This window comes from Megalops cyprinoides, chromosome 19 (assembly GCF_013368585.1).
Source record: "Megalops cyprinoides isolate fMegCyp1 chromosome 19, fMegCyp1.pri, whole genome shotgun sequence".
In the NCBI taxonomy this organism is placed as follows: Eukaryota; Metazoa; Chordata; class Actinopteri; order Elopiformes; family Megalopidae; genus Megalops; species Megalops cyprinoides.
Window position 1 is genome coordinate 3,938,940 of NC_050601.1, and position 17,654 is coordinate 3,956,593.

The 17,654-nt window shown below is 46.3% G+C and overlaps 1 protein-coding gene across 1 annotated transcript; it reads right to left on the minus strand.

Moving 5' to 3' along the window:
* Positions 1-11,560: 11,560 nt before the first annotated feature.
* LOC118794224 (transcription factor Sox-8-like) lies at positions 11,561-16,016 on the minus strand. The gene is made up of 3 exons (XM_036552432.1): positions 15,345-16,016; positions 14,488-14,729; positions 11,561-14,135 (listed from the first exon to the last, which is right to left on the minus strand). Exons 1-3 carry the CDS (start codon positions 15,761-15,763, stop codon positions 13,390-13,392), a joined length of 1,407 nt encoding a protein of 468 aa, XP_036408325.1. The 5' UTR covers positions 15,764-16,016; the 3' UTR covers positions 11,561-13,389.
* Positions 16,017-17,654: the final 1,638 nt, after the last annotated feature.

Below are 17,654 nucleotides of genomic sequence, written 5' to 3' on the forward strand. Positions count from 1 at the left end.
CAGTACTAGTGACACTGGCTCCAATAACGAGAAAGGAAACACAGCCATGCACAGCCGTGTGGTCAATGGCTGTGCTTGTGCTCATGATGACAGTCCAGATTCACACCACTTGGGGTTAGCATGAGGGTCTGTGAACATTAGCATGTGAAAACACTGTTTGACTACAGGAAGGGAAACTGAAGAGGGGGGGCAGAGAAAACCTGTCTTTTCTCCGACACGTGAAATGCGTTTTTTTCCCCTCTGAGCCCTCTTTGAAGGGCACCTCAAAGGAGCAAGGTGCTCCCAGAATTCCAAAGGCACGGAGGGAAATGACAGCTCCTGAAACGCTGAGAGGGGATGCATCCTCTTGTTTTTGAAAGGGACATCCTTGGCAGTCAGGAAAATAATTACAATTTAGGAAGGAAAAACACATTTTGAACAATTTATTACCAGTCATCCATTCATTTTGTTCTCTTACCAAAAAGGCATTTTTTTGGTTTGGTGGTGGCGGTGTGTATGTGGGGTGGGGAGGGGCATGGGGTCACAGAGAGAGCAGTCCCGGCAGCCAGACTGTACTGACAGCGTACAGTGCACTGTCAACTCTTTCTAAAAAGCCACAACTTAAAGTAAACAACAATAACAGTATTAGAAATACACATTTCCTCATCGTTCCGTGGAAGTGCTACAGAATCGTTTTGTAGGGTTACGCATGCTGTCATTTTACAGGGCCAAAGGGGCAAGCTCTCAGCGGGAGACAGCCCCCCGTTAACCCTTCGCTTGTAGGAAAACAGAGAACGGGGCTGGAGCTTGAGAAACCACAGACTCCATGAGTTTCCCACCCGACACGGCAGCTGGGAGACAGGCTGAGGTCATGACTGTCAGCTCTGAAGGCTGTAATCACCTCCCCCACCCACACACACGCAAACGCACACACACACACAGACACACATCACAGACACATAGACACACACACATAACGGACACACACACACATTACGGACACACACACAGGCATGCAAACACTCGTACACATCACGCACACACTGGCTCAAACAAACCTGCAAGGAATATAAGATGCAGCAGCCATAAAACAGCGGTGTGCTAAAGGCAGACTATGATGTACAGAGTCCACCTCCTCTGTTCTCACAGAGCAGTGATGTCTCTTCCAGCTGCACGCCAGCCCCACCTCCCCCAGAACTCACCAGCACGGCCTTACTTTTCCACCTGTACCCTCTGAGAGCGGGATCAACTGCAGCTCATTTATCACATTACAGTAACGCTGCCACCAGTGTGTAACAGAGCTGTCCCATAGTATAAAACCGGCTCACTGCGGGCCAGCACTTCGCTTATTCACCATAGTATAAAACCGGCTCACTGCGGGCCAGCACTTCGCTTATTCACCATAGTATAAAACCGGCTCACTGCGGGCCAGCACTTCGCTTATTCACCATAGTATAAAACCGGCTCACTGCGGGCCAGCACTTCGCTTATTCACCATAGTGTAAAACCGGCTCACTGCGGGCCAGCACTTCACTTATTCACCATAGTATAAAACCGGCTCACTGCGGGCCAGCACTTCACTTATTCATCCATGTTTACAGAATTCTACGCTCTTGCTCAATAGTAGCGGAGCTGTGCCAACCTGCGCTTGAACCTGCAACCCTGCGACCTTACATTCAAAGCACAGTTCCGTAACCCTGATGCCATCATGCGACCTCACAGTAGAACAGCATAAAACACAACAGAGTAGAATAGAAAAGAATAGAGACTTTATGGGAGAATATTGAATAATTTTAAACTCTTACACCAGGAGAGAGGCTACTCTAAACCTAGACTATAATTTCCTAGAATATCTAGATGATCATTTTCTCTTGCCAGCACCCTGGATGAATGCCGTGGGAAATGATATCGTCGAGTCTGTCATCGCTGAGGGATTCCCGGCCGCGCTTGAGGACCTTTCATCTCGGCGCTGGGTTTTTTTTTGGGGGGGGGGCGGCTGGGCCGTCACTGTCTGTGACACAGGCGTGAGACTCCGCGTCGGAGAACGGCGCCAGGGCGGCGTGCCGCGGGCAACCTCAGTCGACCACACGGGGTTTCCGCGGCAGCCGTAATCGTCCTCGGCACGCCGCTAAAAAGCAAACGTTTCCTCCTCTCCGCTCCGCTGTGACTCCGTTGTTAGTTTGGGCGGGTGGGGGGGCGGATATAGGCAGACAGGGTCAATGCAGTCTGCTGCCTGCCTTTCAGCACTTTGGGGGGGTAGGGGAAGTTGGGTGGGAATCTCTGAAATGACACTGCAGTTTTGCTTAAGTAAAAGGCACTTACTTACTGGCTCCAGATCAAGCGCTGCTACAGCACGAGACGGACAAAAACACCAAGTGGAGGGCAAAGTTTAGGGTGATGCTCCTACAAACGGCACACGGACCTACTCACACTTTTAACTTCATGTCTACAATCCCTGCAGGACGTCAAGTCTGTGCAGCGGCATGTCCCGCACAAAGAGCCAGCTGCTGATAGGCCCGTGGACAGCGGCAGTAACCGTGGTTACAGCAGCGTGGTAACAGTCCGATCAGTCGGCAGCCCCCGCCACTCACGCCGAGGTCCCATCTGGGGGGGGTCACCTGGTTTGCGGCCGCCTGCGGCTGAACGTCTCGCCCGCTGTGCACCACCAGGGCAAGCCTCCTTTCAGCTCCCCGACAGGAGATGCACTTACATTAAACGACCCAGGTCACATCAAAGCACAAACCAGCCTCCAGACTCAGTGCAGGTGGCCTGTGAGGCGTATGCAACGCAGGTAACACACGTCCTGCACCGATCACACGCAAATGAGCACGCTCGTTTTTACGCGGGCAACAATCAGCAGACCAGGTGATGCACACGCACCCCGGTGCGGAGGAGAAGAGAGGTAAAGAGCGACGGAAAAAAGAGAGAGAGAGAGAGTGAGTGAGTAATATGTTTCTGATCTCCCGAGGGTTTTTTTTTAAACTCGATGGAGGGGGACATGGGTAAGGGGTGAGTTTTAGATTTCAGCTTCAGGAAGACAGCATGGGAGCGTTTGTCCAGTGGCCGTTAATGGGTTCTGATGTGCTTTTATATGGTTCCCATGTGTTCATCTGCACTGTGTGAAGGAAGCCAACCCCCAAACGGACCCTGTGTTGCGCAACTCAGGCGACACATTAAAAACTCCAGTCATGCCGACCCCACTGCTGCACAGCTCCCAGAATGCAAAAGAGATCTCTCTTTTTTGTGTGTATTTCTCTTTGTGTTTTTTTTTTTCTTTTCCTCTCTCTCTTTTCTGCCTCCTTTCTCTAGTTGCCAGAAGTGCCTGGAAGAAGGAGCGAGTGAGAGAGCCTGAAAAAAAAAAAAAAAAAAATCTCAGCAAATGTTCCTCCCACTCTCCACATTCCAGCAGAGCGCAGGACCTGAATGCTGATGGCGTTCTAACGAGACAGCAGTGCCGTGTGGGCGAGAGGAGGAACACGCACACTTAAGCTGTCGCTTCGCCCTGTCCCACAGGAGGGGGGCGCCGCAGCCGCCCCCGTGCCTCCCGGAACGATAATGACTCCTTATCGCCGCTAATCACATCAGCCGGAGCCCTTCGGGCTAAATAACCCCCCAGAAGAGGCCTGCGGAGGTAGCCGTCTTAATCTAATGACGGCCTCGGGCCGCTGTCACAAAGGACGCCTTTCACCACCCCGGTCCATGCATGAAGACAATTACAGGCCAAAACCAATCCGGGTGACTCCACCCGTTAATATTGCATGGGACAATTTGCAAAATTCGAGCAATTCAAGCAATTCCCCCTCCCCCGTAACCTTGTTTAGGGCTTATAAAATTCGAGTAATACGAAATATGTGAGTTAACTGACAAACACATGCTAAATGAATAATTGAAGCTTTAATAAACAGCAATGACACAAGATTTCGGGAATGAATCAGATCAACAAAAATTCAAGTTACCAGAATGCAGTTTGAGAGCTTTGGCTATGCTGTCAGTTTACTTCAGATTACAAACGCAAAACAAGAGGCATTTAAAGTCAGGCCTGGTAAAGTCTCCTTGGAACACACCTGCAAGCAGAGGACATGCACATTAAACCAGCAGCAAGTGACAGTTTGGATTGATGAATTTCTCCTAAAGTGCAAAGATATTCTTCAGTGTTCGGTTTCTTCTGAACTGATGTTCTGGAACGTTCAGTGTCCTATAAAGTGCCGGAATGTTCCGCTCATTATGAACAATAGGGATATTCCAGAACCTCCAATTTTCTGTCAGAGCAGAGATGTTGTAGAATGTTCCGTTTCCTCTGAGGTGGGTTGCACCAGCTGGGCCTCAAAACATCCCCCATTTGAAACTTTTGTCACAGATTTTTTTCACATGCTTCCATCCAGCGAAGAAGTAATAATCAAATCCCAAAAGGAAGATATGAGAATCTACTTAGCAATTTAAAACAAGTTAATTTACTTCTAAACACATAGTAATTACTAAAATGCATTCAATATTCTGCAATTTTTGTTTTCAAATGAGGCTGCCAGCACTGTTTTCCCTTGGTATATTACAGCTGTTTCAGCCAGCTTCAAGCTTGCAGTGAGCCGTAGTCAATTGGTGAGCGCAGTGAACGAAATGGTTAGCGCACGTCTGTTCATGGGAGAAGGCACACTTCTACAGTATGGTTTCTAAATGCCGCAGTTTGTTTCAATTAAGGGAATGCGGCTGGACAAGTGGGAGGACGGAGAGTGCCAGGCTGAAAGCTAGTGATATTGGGCTGTGCATTGGGATCTCATCAGCGTGCATCCGCACACAGCCACAGCCATTATCACTGGCAGACGTATAAGCAGCCTTTTACCCATAATCAACCAGATTTTTTTCCCCCTCGTTTTTTTAACGTCCTCATTTTAAAAATATGTTCCCCTTCAACCCCTCCTGGTGCATTTTACACATACTTGGCCACTGTCGAGCTTTGCATGCCTGCGATGCTACTTCCAAAGTTTTTGTCAGATGTAACATTCACACCACCTGATTTTTTCCCTCCTCACTGTTACATGAAGGCATAAGTCCAACCCTCCAAGCAGAGAGCAGATGGAAAAGTTAGACTGCTGGTGCCATATATTTGCCAATAAAACTATCTATGATCCACTGTATAGACTTTGCAATAAGGGGGCCAACCTGTGGGCTAAATAATCTCTGAGAAATCCAGTTAGACCTTCACCTGACCCAGCAGTTATTCAGAGGTTTGAATTCAGCAGAAGATGACTTGTCATCTGTATTAATTCATTGGTGAACTCTCTACTCAGTGTGTGTACATGTCTATCTGAAACAGGCCTCCGTCATCTGCCGGTCAGATGCCGGTTCAGCTTATGTTTTATGCAAAATAGGCTTTACTGTGGGTTTATGATTAATGTGCACAAATCCACGGCATGGCCTGCCTTACACTGAGTGTCAGTGTCAGTTTTATCAGCCACGGTTATATTACTTTATTTTATTACTTTTTTTATCCAGAATATGAATGTGCTGGAATTTCTACGACTACACTCCAAGTGGTGCACCAGATCTCAATTTCAAGAATGCTCAGCTGAGCACTTAGAACTAATCTGTCACGTCAAATTCACACAGGCGACTCCTGGAAGGTGAAGATGCTCTGAATTGTTTTCACATATGGAGGTATCTATGCAGGGGATAATGAATTTTCATACAATCAAGTGTGAAGGTTGCGTTTGATGTGGTTATTGCAGTCCTTTTTTATGGCTTGGAGCCTGACAAATGGGTCACACCTGGCTGTGGGGCTATTGACCCCTCGTGTCGACGTCAGGGAAAAGAACGGGGGAGATGGGGTGGAGGAGGGATACCATGAACAGCCGACATGGAAAGGGTGTGGTAAGTGCCATTTTTGTAGTCGTGGATGGGACCGTTTTGTCAAAGTTTGATTAGTTGCATAGGGACCGTCTTTAAATTCTCTTCCGGAATCTTCGTTTGGAACTTCAGTTACTTGTGGCGCACAAGGAAGTTGAACAGGGAACGAGAACAATAAAATTGCTGATGATAATAATGATGATGATACAATAAAAACCACAATAATTCCCTGCAGCAACATTCTGTGTTCCTCAACCTTCAAGACCAGAGTGCTGAGAGAAAGAGGGAGAGGGAGAGGGAGATAGAGAGGGGGAGAGACAAAAGAAAGAGAGAGTCACCATAGTTACAAAAGTGGCAGCCATTAAAATAAAACGAACAAATGAATATTCACATGGGGCACGATCACGAGTGCCAAGAACCGGCGCAAAAGAAAAGAACAAAGCGCAGAGGAGAGGAGGAACAAAGGCAGCTGACTGCTGCTCAAACCACAGCGTTTTCCAAAAGTGGATCGAATGCTGGGCTGCAGCACACAGCTTTGAGGAAAAGTCAGCGTGCGTTGCGTAACAGCCCCCGTGCACCGCGCAGACCAACCTGCTCAGCCAGAGGCGTCTTCTGGAGAGATACGCTACATTACCTTACATTACATCGCTTTCGTTTAGCAGACGTTTTTATCCAGAGCGACTTCCAGCACGATAGAGCATAACTGTATCCATTTGAGTTGAGTGAGCAGTGCTGTCAGGCCAGGCTAAGAACACTCCCAGACCTAGTGAGTGTGAGCATAACACTACTCAAGGCGTATCGCAAGTTAACTTGTGCAGCCTGACGAGGCAACAGAAGCCAAGTGTACTAAAGTAACACAAACCCTGAGAGGAGAAAGCGTTACGTACGGTCATCTGAGTTCATTTTAGCTAAAAATAATGGTGAAGTTATAGCTGGAGTTGTAGCAAAATTTTTCTTTTAATTATTTGTTTCGCATAATTAATGGTTGTTCCAGTTTATATCCTCATTGCACCCTCTGAGGGAGGACAGGAGGGGCTTGGTGACGGGAGGGGGGGTTGGGGGGGTGTTGAGGTGAGATTTTGGTATGACCGCTGAAACACAGACGACCATGCAGGAGCCAGTCCTAATTTAGCGGCATGTTCAGGGGAGGTGGGGGAAGGGGGGGGGGGGGTCCGTGGCTGCAAGATGAATTCCGCCTCTTCATCCTGGCTCCCGCGGAACCGGGAAAGTCAATGTTGGTCCTGTCTGGATGGCTGTTTTCCTTGGCCCCGGCAGGGGCCTACAAAACGGGAGACACCGATGCAAAAATACAGCCTTTTATTTTGCGAGAAGTCTTCTTCAGGAAATCATTAAATTAGGGCGGGCCCGCAGTGTGTGGACTCAGTTACGGGTTCTCGCTGCGGAGGTGAGAGGACAGCAAACAGGAGATGCCTGTGTCAGGAGAGGTGCTTACATTTCTAGAACTTTGTCAGCCACGGCGCTGGACCTGTCACTCCGGGAAGTTAAAGTCTCTTAAACTCTCTGGTTCACTCGGGGCCACTTTTGCCAAAAATGGAACAAAAAGTCCTTTTTTGGGGGGGGGGGTTGCGGGATCGCATTAAACAGCTGAGGAGGTATCCATGGTGACAGTGAAAGAAAAATGGAGGAACATGCGCAAAGGTGTGTGCTGGTCGGTGGAGACGGAGGAAAGGTAAACAGGTCTCTGCCAACGCTGGAGTTTCGCTTTATCAGGGAACGGGTGTAATCAGCACCCGCAGTGGGTTCAACGGCCGGCAAAAATCGACGGTTTGTTCATAGCTCATTTCCCTTGCAAATCAGCCCGAGTTCCCAGCACTTCACCCCCCCCCCCCCCCCCCAGCCCCCCCACCAGCTCCCCCGCCCGAACCCAAGATAAAAGCCAAAGGCTCATTAAAAAGGATGAGACTATTACTCAGATAGCTGTTCCGGTTCCCAACGTTGGGGATCAGGGGAAGAAATCCTCACGCTCCCGATTAGCCACCCTGATTCATCTCACTTCCTTATGCAACTCAACCCCGGCTCCCTGAGTCATGTCTCTCCCACCTTCCCAGAGTGCACCCTGCCCCCCCTCCGTACATCTATGGCCCTCTGCCCAACACAATCCCCACAGCAGGGACAGTTACTGGTTAAGAAAACTTCCTCCTTTTTTTTCTTTTTTTTTTTCCAGCCAATTCACCAATGTCACAGTTTCATATTTCAGGCTCTCAGGTTTGACCATGGATTCGGTTCCTCTGATGGAAAATGTTGGTTGTTGGTCGTTTTTCCCCTGGCAGGGATTCAGTGAGAAAATTTAAATGGATCTCACCTAATCTGTGGGGCCCATTGAGAATGTCCTCACCATGGCCGGTGTCTTCTCAGCAGGTTAAAATACCTTTGACCAGTGAATGCTGAACCATTTTTTCCCCACTATACTTTTTGTTTAGCCATCTGAGGAGAAAGCACATCCAGACATGAATGATAATGTAATTTAGACAGCTTCTTATCTCCCCTCTCTGGGTTATGCATTCGGAAGGTAAAGCCACATATAATTTTATCATTTGGGTCACCACGATCTGTCACTAAATCCTTAAAGTGGCACCCTTGCCATAGATTATATTCCAGCTCTATGTATGTATCTTTGTATATTTGTGTGCATGTATATGTGCATGTGTGTGTGTGTGTGCGTGTGTGTGTGTGTGTGTGTGTTTGACAGATAGAGAGAGGGTGGGTTGGGTTGGAACAGATCAAAAGCAGGGTTGGTCCGTTCCCTTCACCTGATGGGAACAGCTCAACACCTTGCTGAAACATGGCTGATTAGCCCTCTGCAGTGAGGAGGGGGGGGGGTCTCCTTAAAGGCCGTGGGCTCAGAGAGTAACAGACCCCAAGCACTCTGAAGAGTCTTTTTCATGCTTTTTCGCCTCTCCACTTCTGCCCTCTCTCAAGGTTTCCTTCCAAAACAGCTTGAGGGACAATGGCAGAAAAAAAACACATTTAAAGAAGCAAAGCAACATGCCTTTCTCCAACCACCCACATCCCATCTGTTTTCATATTATCTGCTATTTTTTTTTTTTTACAGATTTTCTGTTCGTTGGTTTGCTGCTGTCGCTGCGATTGTTGTTGCTGTTATTGTTGTTGTTTATGGAGCCCTGCGATATGAAGCAGTAAAAAAAAAAAAATTCCACCCCCATGTGCATCTAATCGCCCATTCACGTCCCTCTTAATGACTTGTCAGTTCCTTTGCCCTTCCATTTTCTGTCCAATTAATTCTTTTCTTGGTCTCCGGATAAAGGGAGACAAAGGGCCCCCGTCCACTAAATAATGACTCATTAAAATTCAGCAACTCCGCACTCTGGCACTGAACGTTCTGCCCCCAGCCGGCCCGAGAGGGCCCTGCTTGGCATGCACAGCCCGGCCCGCTTTCCGATTCCACCCCGCAGACCACAGGACTGGACAGTTCTGTGCACCCCCCCTCTGCCCCGCAGATTTTGGGGGGGGGAGTGGTTCGGTTTTAACTCTCGCCATACTCTTCTACTAAACGATGAGGTGGGGGGGGGGGCTCCTTCGCCTTCGCTGTGTCTTCCTGTGCTTGTCTAAGGCCGAGACGTTTTCCAGAAGTTGGCCCACACGAAATGAGCAACGGCCCAAGCTCATGTGTTGAGATACAGCACATTAAACGGGCCAGAGTTTGTAAGGAGGGAGAGAAGCTGCTTCCAGCGCACAGCACCCCCAATCCACTCCATCCCTGGAGTCAGTAATGCTCTTACCAGTCTTATGACCGGTCTTATGGCAAGTGTGAGTGTCTTGGTGTTAGAATCTCACTCGGTAAGGAGCTGGGCTCGTAACCAAAAGAGGTTGCCGGTTCGATTCCCTGCTGGGACACTGCTGTTGTACCATTGGGTAAGATACTTAACCTACAAAAGCTTCACTAAAAATCCAGCTGTATAAATGGATAAAACTGTAACCTACGTAAGTTGCTCCAGATAAGAGCATCTGCTAAATGACAATAATGTAATTTAATGTAATGTATATGAGCCTCTCCCTGGTAAATAAATACATAAATATAAAATAAATAAGTAAATAAATAATGTATGAATTTATGACCAGATATCCTTAATCCCTCAACACCATAAACCTCTAAACAGTGAGCGTTTCTGACACTGGTGACACCGTCATTTAAAGGGTACTTTACACAGCATTGGCAGCTCACTGGCTCCCAATCAGAGAACAGATCAGGCAGACAGGAACAGAGTAAAGAGGCATGGCAAGGGCTGATGCTAAACCTGAATTTTTCCAACACATTTTAACATAATAACGACAGATCAGGCCGTAGTGTGAAACAGGCCAAAAACAAAAGTATGAAATAATCACACCTTTTGTTTCCACACTACAAAACCCTTAAATCTGAATGATATGGTTTATTTGAGCTGTCTGGCATTTTCGCAGTGACCTACCTGCCACGTTATTTGAGAGCCCCCGGACCTAAACCTAGACATGCTGCTAATGTGTAATGAAAATCTGTGCTGGTTCACTCCAGTCTCTATCTTTCTGCTCTGCCCCTGAGTGTTGGGTTAGCGATAGCACTAGGCCTCTGTCCAACGCTGTCTGGTGACTCTGCATTGCTGTGGTTGAGTTCTTATCCCACTCAAAAACCTGATATCTCCACACAATGAATGACGCCCATACAAGCTGCTATCAATGGTCTAGATACAATTTCGACCACATCAGTGCTAATCGTGTCAAAGTAAGACAATCCCCTCGCATTTTATTCAAATCGGGAGGGAGGTGAGCTCAGGCACTGATTTGGCTTGTGAAAATATGTCGACTGGCTTACCACAGAGTCTGGGTTTTTTTAGCTGTGAGGCTTTGAGCACACTAGCACTGCATTCAAGCCGGGCTTGTGACCAAAGTTACCAAAGTTTTGCATTTTCGGAAAATAAGAGAGAAAATAAGAGAGACCTAAATAAGGGAGAGAACTCAGAGGAGGAGGAGAAAGAAAGAGGGGGAGCGAGACAGAGGAAGATAGAGGGAGGTACAGAGGTGGAGAACATGACATAGAAAGTGGAGGAGAAACACAGGTAGAGAGGAGGAGAAAGATGTGAAAAACAGGGAGCAAGAGGGGAAAAGAAAAAACAAAGAGAGGGGGCGTGAGAAGAGACAGAGACCAGACACTGAATGGGCACAAAAAAGAACGGACATAAATAAATATTTAGGTCCTAAAATGCAGCTCATTTATATAACTGTACTGTAATCTCCTGCCGCCTTCCCGTCAAAGGGGCCGGGACCGCTTTGCGCTAACACCGACTTGCTGCGAGCGGGACACGTGACGCGCGACGCCTCTACAAAGCGTGTCGGCTTTTTCTGCCCTCGGTAGCTGATTGTGGATTATCATCAAAATCGTACACAAAATGGTTGAGGTTTGGTTTGGGATGGAAATGATTATTTTAGAGCTGCTGTCAAGGGCAGAAAGTTCCCGAAACTCCATGACCCATATTTAGACGCCTGTATACTGTCCATTGCTACAGAGTAGGCGTCTGTTCCGTTTTCGTTTCAAACCAAGCTTAACCTGGGTTCGAAACAACATAAAGCACTGCCTCGTATTTGTTCTAAAAACTTAAATCAAAATTTCTGTGCAGCTGAAATGAATATACAACGGCAGCTAAATAATGTCCAAACGCCTGAAAATAAGTGAAAGAGCACTCAATATGAATAAAAATGTTTTATTTTTTTCATTGAAAATGGCCAGCAAAAATATTAACCGTGCTTGTGAGAATTTTCTAGTGAACATGGAAATAAACACATTTTGCAAATGATTCATTGCATATACAACGTTAAGAGTAAAACAAGTAAAAATAAACAACGTTCGTGGTCATAGGTTTATACAAATTGTTATGGGGCGTTACAGTCCGTAAATTTACACTTGGTACATTTTCCAAGTTTTCAAAAGATCGATACAAGTGTCATTTTAAACGGTTAAACTAATAGCACCAGTTTGAAATGTTCCAGTATTTTCCTTCGTTCTTCTGTTGGAGGAGATTGACTGCATGTTGCATGCAACTCATATTTTTTGTTTTATTAAAGAACAAATCCAACAAGAAAGTTTTAGAAAAATAAGCATTTAAAGGCACAAGTTAGTGTTAAATGTGTACAAAGTTATCATATGCCCGGCATACAATATACCTAGTAGAAATACATACAGTATAGACACGCAGACACATACAAACTTGACAATGATGGGCTAATTTTAAGGGACACAAAGATCCCCTAATTCCTGCATTCTAAATATTACAAACTAGCTTTTCCTCACTCGTGTTCCGTATGGGTTTATGCGTAAATGACCACGCTCCAAAGTTCTGCTGGCCATTGTGAGAAAAAGCTTGAAGACAATTTGCTGACAAAATCTCCCGAACCTGTGTGGGTGAGTGGGTCTGGCTTTCCATGGAAACAGAGCTATGCATAGATGACACCCGGGACGCTTGACGGGTCAACTGCACCGTGTGTCTTCCGGTCCACTTAAGCACCGGCTCCAGCTGGCCCATCACTCAAGCGCGTGTCGTGTTATGTTACCCATTTCCTTTAACCCTCGCGTCGTGACTAATCGCAATTCGGCAAGCAGCGCACTGGACACCTGTTGAATCTCATGGCACTCCGCTGGTCTTTGTTAGTGTAATTGCTCGCATGTTTTAACGAACGGGAATGGAAATATGTGTTGTTATTTATAAAGGCATAAAAAAAAATCGAAAAGTGGTTGTGACATACCAAATGCATAGAATTACAATTCATTCGCTGATATGAAATGTTTCTGGAGATGCTCCCTCTCCAAAACATATGACACAATTATTCAGCTAACTGAAAAAAAAGAACAACGATGCAACAAAATTAAATACATATTTGCGATCTTGAAAACAAAGGACAACCCTTGACATAGAGGAAATATAGTTGAAAACGGGTTTGGTGGAATAGAATGGAATAGATATTGTGCAGATGCGGTGTGCGCTGGCTGGCACCGGACAGTTAAAATCTACACGAGGATGACTTGGAGCTCGTGTATTCGGTCCCCGTGCGCGGCGATGGGTGTGTCTTCCACCCGCTTCACCACCAGCGTCTGCGGCGATGGGTGTGTCTTCCACCCGCTTCACCGCCAGCGTCTGCGGCGATGGGTGTGTCTTCCACCCGCTTCACCGCCAGCGTCTGCCCGGGTGCGCCCTGCTCGCTCTGCACGCCGCTCCGCTTCCCGCGTCACTAGGGGAATGCACCTGAGCGCGCGTTCGGTGACTCTCACGTGGTCCTCACAGAGGATTCCCGCTCGCGGTCCATGAACAGACGCGTCGGTTTCTTCAGTGGAGTCCGAGACGAAATAGGAACAGCCTAACAAAACAATGGCACATCTTCTTCAGAATTACCTAAGTTTATATTAAATCAGCAGGCACTTTTATTCGTGTATATATGTATGCGTATATATTCTTTCTCGTTTATGGCTGTGCGCCCCACCTAATTCTATTCCTTCGTTAGTGCAGAAAACTTCCGTAACACTTGGTTAGCGATGGATGGAAAGTCTATTTACAACGCAGGTGCTCATGGTCTGGATAATGTGGTGTACACCGGCTGTTCCCAGTTAGTAGGACTGTGGGAAGGCGGAATGGACAAGCTGTTTAGGATAGGGCTTCCGTAGGGCCGGCGGGAGGAATGGAAGTATGGGTACTGGTAAATGCTAGATGGGTACCCGGTATATGGGCTGTAGTAATTTGAGCTCTGGAGGTCTGTATAGTCACACTGGGAGCTGGAGAAGGAAGTGGCGGCCGGGGCGGAGGCGGTGGAGCTGACGCATGTCTGGGCGCTGTAAGAGCCGTAGTCGGAATGGGACGGTGAGCCGTGTGAGTGCTCACTGTAGTGACTGGGACTCAGTTGCTCCGTTTTGATGTGCGGCCTCTGTGGGCCCGCTTCGCCGCCCGTTGGGGACGAGGATGACGCTGCGCTTTTGCGACTCCAGACCGCTCCGTTTGCACCGGGGTGGCTGTAGGTGGAGGTGTACGCGCCGCCTGTCGCTGGATTCTGTCCGTGACTGTGGTCAGAGGGCAAGGCGGCGGCGGCTGCAGCGTGACCGTTGACTGGCAAGTACTGGTCGAATTCGTGAACGTCGAAGGCCTCCATGTTGCTTATGACGTCGGTGCTGAGCTCTGAGATGTCTACGTTGCTGAAGTCGATGTTCTGCCTGCCGCTGTCCAGCAACCGCCTGCCCTCGTGTTTGAGGTCTTGCTTCCCACCGTGGTGCAGGTCAGTTTTAGGGGTGGTGGGGGGTGTAGGGGGACCGTGAGGCTGACCTGTTAGAGAGCAGGGGTGGGGTGGGAAGAGGTTTGAGTTTTTCAGGAAGGACAAATGAACGTTGCATTAAGGTGTAAAGATGCCTAAAATACTCAAAAATACTGCATATCAAGCTCTACAGTGAGCTACGTCATGACGGCAAAAGCTCTGCTAAGGTAATAACCTGATTTGATCTTGTAATTATCATAAAAGCACATTGTAAATTCCGAACATGGCGTGTATTGGTTTATTGGGGGTTTCTTTATCTCCTCTCTATTCATTTGGTAGTTAAATCGCGTAGAAGTACTAAAGTTGCATTACAGCTGGTTGCGTCGACTCATATTAGTGCAGACGGAAAAAAAATGTTCTCACCTGTGTGTTCTTGGTGGTGATGGGGGTGATGTCCATCTCCTACGGCCGCCAGGCCCATGCCCGGCTCGGCCTTGTACATTTGATGGCTAAGTTCTGCCCCTGAATCAGAGTCACTTTGACCGGGCTTCACGCTCTTCCTCCGGCGGGGCTGGTACTTGTAATCCGGGTGGTCTTTCTTGTGTTGGACCCTAAGCCTCTCTGCTTCTTCGACAAACGGTCTCTTCTCGTTCTCCGACAGCAAGCTGCAAGAAATAATAATAATAATAATAATAATAATAATAATAATAATAATAATAATGGCGAGGGAATGTGGCCAAAGAAGGCGTCGCAGTTTTGCTGAACCCAATCAAAATTCTATCCGTCAAATCAAAGCATCCAGCGAAATGCAATTTTTAACATAAGTGAACAGTTACACCGCTACCATTATGCCAAAAACAAAAGTCACACACATTGTACTGGAACAGTACAACAATTTGCCTTTAGAATAAAGCCATACCTTATAATCAAAATTCCTAAATTTCCTTCCGCTAAAAACTGTATATAGTTGTTTCATCCACAGTACAATCTGCGGATATGTAGCTGTTTCGTATGGGTGTGAGCTAATGTTATGTTATGTACAAAGTATACTGTCAAGCCCACATTAACATAGTATAACATAGAATTGTCTGTGTTAAGCACCATCAATAATCAGACAGATAGATATGCAAAGAGAGGTTTTTTGATTGACAGAAACTCTCACTCAGATATGTATTAAAGACCAAATGTTCTGAATCTGAAATCCTGATAAATGCAGACGAAAAGGGGCAAAATGACAAGGATGAAAGAAGTGAAAATGTTGCCAGCTATCAATGACTTACCGCCACAGCTTCCCCAAAGTCTTGCTGAGCTCCGCGTTGTGGAGATGGGGGTATTGGTCCGCTAGTTTTCTGCGCGCAGCCTGCGCCCAAACCATGAAGGCGTTCATCGGTCTTTTAACGTGGGGCTTATTTTTCAGCGATCCGTTTCCCCTCACGGGCATGGGGACGAGCGACCAGTCGTATCCCTTCAGAACCTGCGACACCGCGTCTCGGATGCAGGCGGGGAACCGGTCGTCTTCGTCGCTGTCCATTTTTTTGCCCATCGCCGGCATGAGCAGAGACCCGTGCCCGTCGGATCCCGTCGGGGAGGACGGGGCATCCGAATCCGAGTCATCCTGGGACATGGAGCTCGTGGTCCCCGCAGGACTGCACGGGGGCTCGTTAAGGGACTTGTCGTGCTCCTCGGTCATTTTTAGCATTGGATGGAAGGTAAGTCCAAATAACAAAAACGATCGGCAGAGTAGTTTAAAACAAGTTGTTTAGAAAACTAAATGCAATTCAAACTTTGTAGGTAAAACTCTACTGTTAGTTAAACAGAATGCACATTTTTACGCATCGCTCAATATGTCATCTGAACGTGCCTTTTACAATGAAAACGAAACAAAATCCGAGTGTTATCCGTATTTGTTTGTTTGTTGTTTTCCTGTATTTTTCTTTGCGTTGCAGGTTGACTGCGGCAAGTAGTCTCAGCCCCGTACTGAGGTCCGGTGGTTATGAGTTGGTCGAACTTTGTCAGAGTTTCGTGCCGTCACTCCACCTACCCGCGTCTGATTGGCCAGACCATATCCCCATCTGCCTTTCCGATTGGCTTCGTTATTTCATAGGCTGGCCATTTCATAAGCGTCTGGAGGTGTTAATATTTTGTCGATTATTTATAAGATACCAAGTTTACAAGTTTGCGGCTCTTATGACACAAACTGCTTGTGACACCGATGAAAGTTGCCAGTACACCCAGTCATGAATACGTCCACAATCGGTCATTGTTGTTTGACTTCAATTTTAAGGTTACATGAAAGAGAAAAAAAAAATGACTTAAAACTTGCATGCGAAAGTGAACCGAGGTGTTACTATAAAGCATGATGCCTGAAAGCGTGAGCATTCTTGTGTTTAATGTTAACACTAGTCCATAAGCGCTCTAAATAACGTGACAGCATTTTCGCAATTTCCGACGGATCAAACTGGGTTAAATAGTTTTGCAGCAATTTGTAATATTCTGTCAAATTTGTGAACAAACGTGTGGGTGTAGCAAGAAGGTAGGATAACTCTTCAGAAGATTATAATAATGATTTTCTCAAACTGTAAACAAAGGACCGCACAGAGGACGATGACATGAAACAAAACGTTGGAAGCGTGATGCTTTGCGGGTAGTACTATGAAACAAAATCGTGCAATTTAAAACACGACGATGTACAATTTGGAATGTTTTAAGACGCAGGAAAACGGATCCGCTCTTAATGCCTCCAAGTTAGTAATGCATTTTACAGACTGAAAAATAAATGAATAGTTAATAATATTAATAGAATTGAATATATTTAACAAAATGAAATAGACGTAAACAAAGGGAATGAATGAACAATTAAAAATGAAGAGAGGCATTCGATCAATTCAGCCCCACCATAAAAAAACAGTCAATACAAATGGGTCAATATTCCTCCGCACGACAGCTAAATGTGTGCTGAAGCGACCCAGTATCGATTTCCCATTCAGATTGTTTGAATACATAACTCCACGCCGCCATATGGACGCGCTCTTCAATAGTGTTAGTGTTGCCTACGTACGTGCGTCAACACTCTTCCTTTCTTTTGAAGCACGGTAGAGATTTGACACTTTGAATTTCATATTCTCTGAAGAATTGGGGATGGGCTAACTAGCCTGTTAAACTGTCAGATAACTTTAAAAACAAAATCAAAGCAGGCTTAATATAGCTCTGCACTATGAAAATGGAATACAAAGAGATTTGTACATCTGCACCATTTGCATAATACGCTATGTCAAAAAGACTGAAGTATGTTATATGTAAAACTTTGAAATAAAGCTGAAAATGTTTTGTATAAAATGAAAAAAAAAAAAACAATCAGGAAAAACTGTTGTTTTCGATGTACGTCCAGCTCAAATATTTGTTATAACTGATTATAAATTAAATGAAATTTACACCTTAAATTATGAACGCTATTTGACTTGACAAAACAGGCCTAGTGATATGAATCTAAAATTAAAGTAATCATTCAGACCTCCTCGTGTATCTTATGATTGTATTACGAAATTTAATTGATGAAGAACTAGAAAGGGCTACGTGTAATATGAGCAATA

Excerpts from the sequence above, each read along its gene's own strand:
- LOC118794224 (XM_036552432.1), bottom strand. The coding sequence starts at position 15,763 with ATGCTAAAAATGACCGAGGAGCACGACAAGTCCCTTAACGAGCCCCCG. Across the intron at positions 14,730-15,344 it reads ACTTTGGGGAAGCTGTGGCG|CTTGCTGTCGGAGAACGAGA; the intron begins GTAAGTCATTGA and ends TATTTCTTGCAG. Across the intron at positions 14,136-14,487 it reads TCACCACCAAGAACACACAG|GTCAGCCTCACGGTCCCCCT; the intron begins GTGAGAACATTT and ends GCTCTCTAACAG.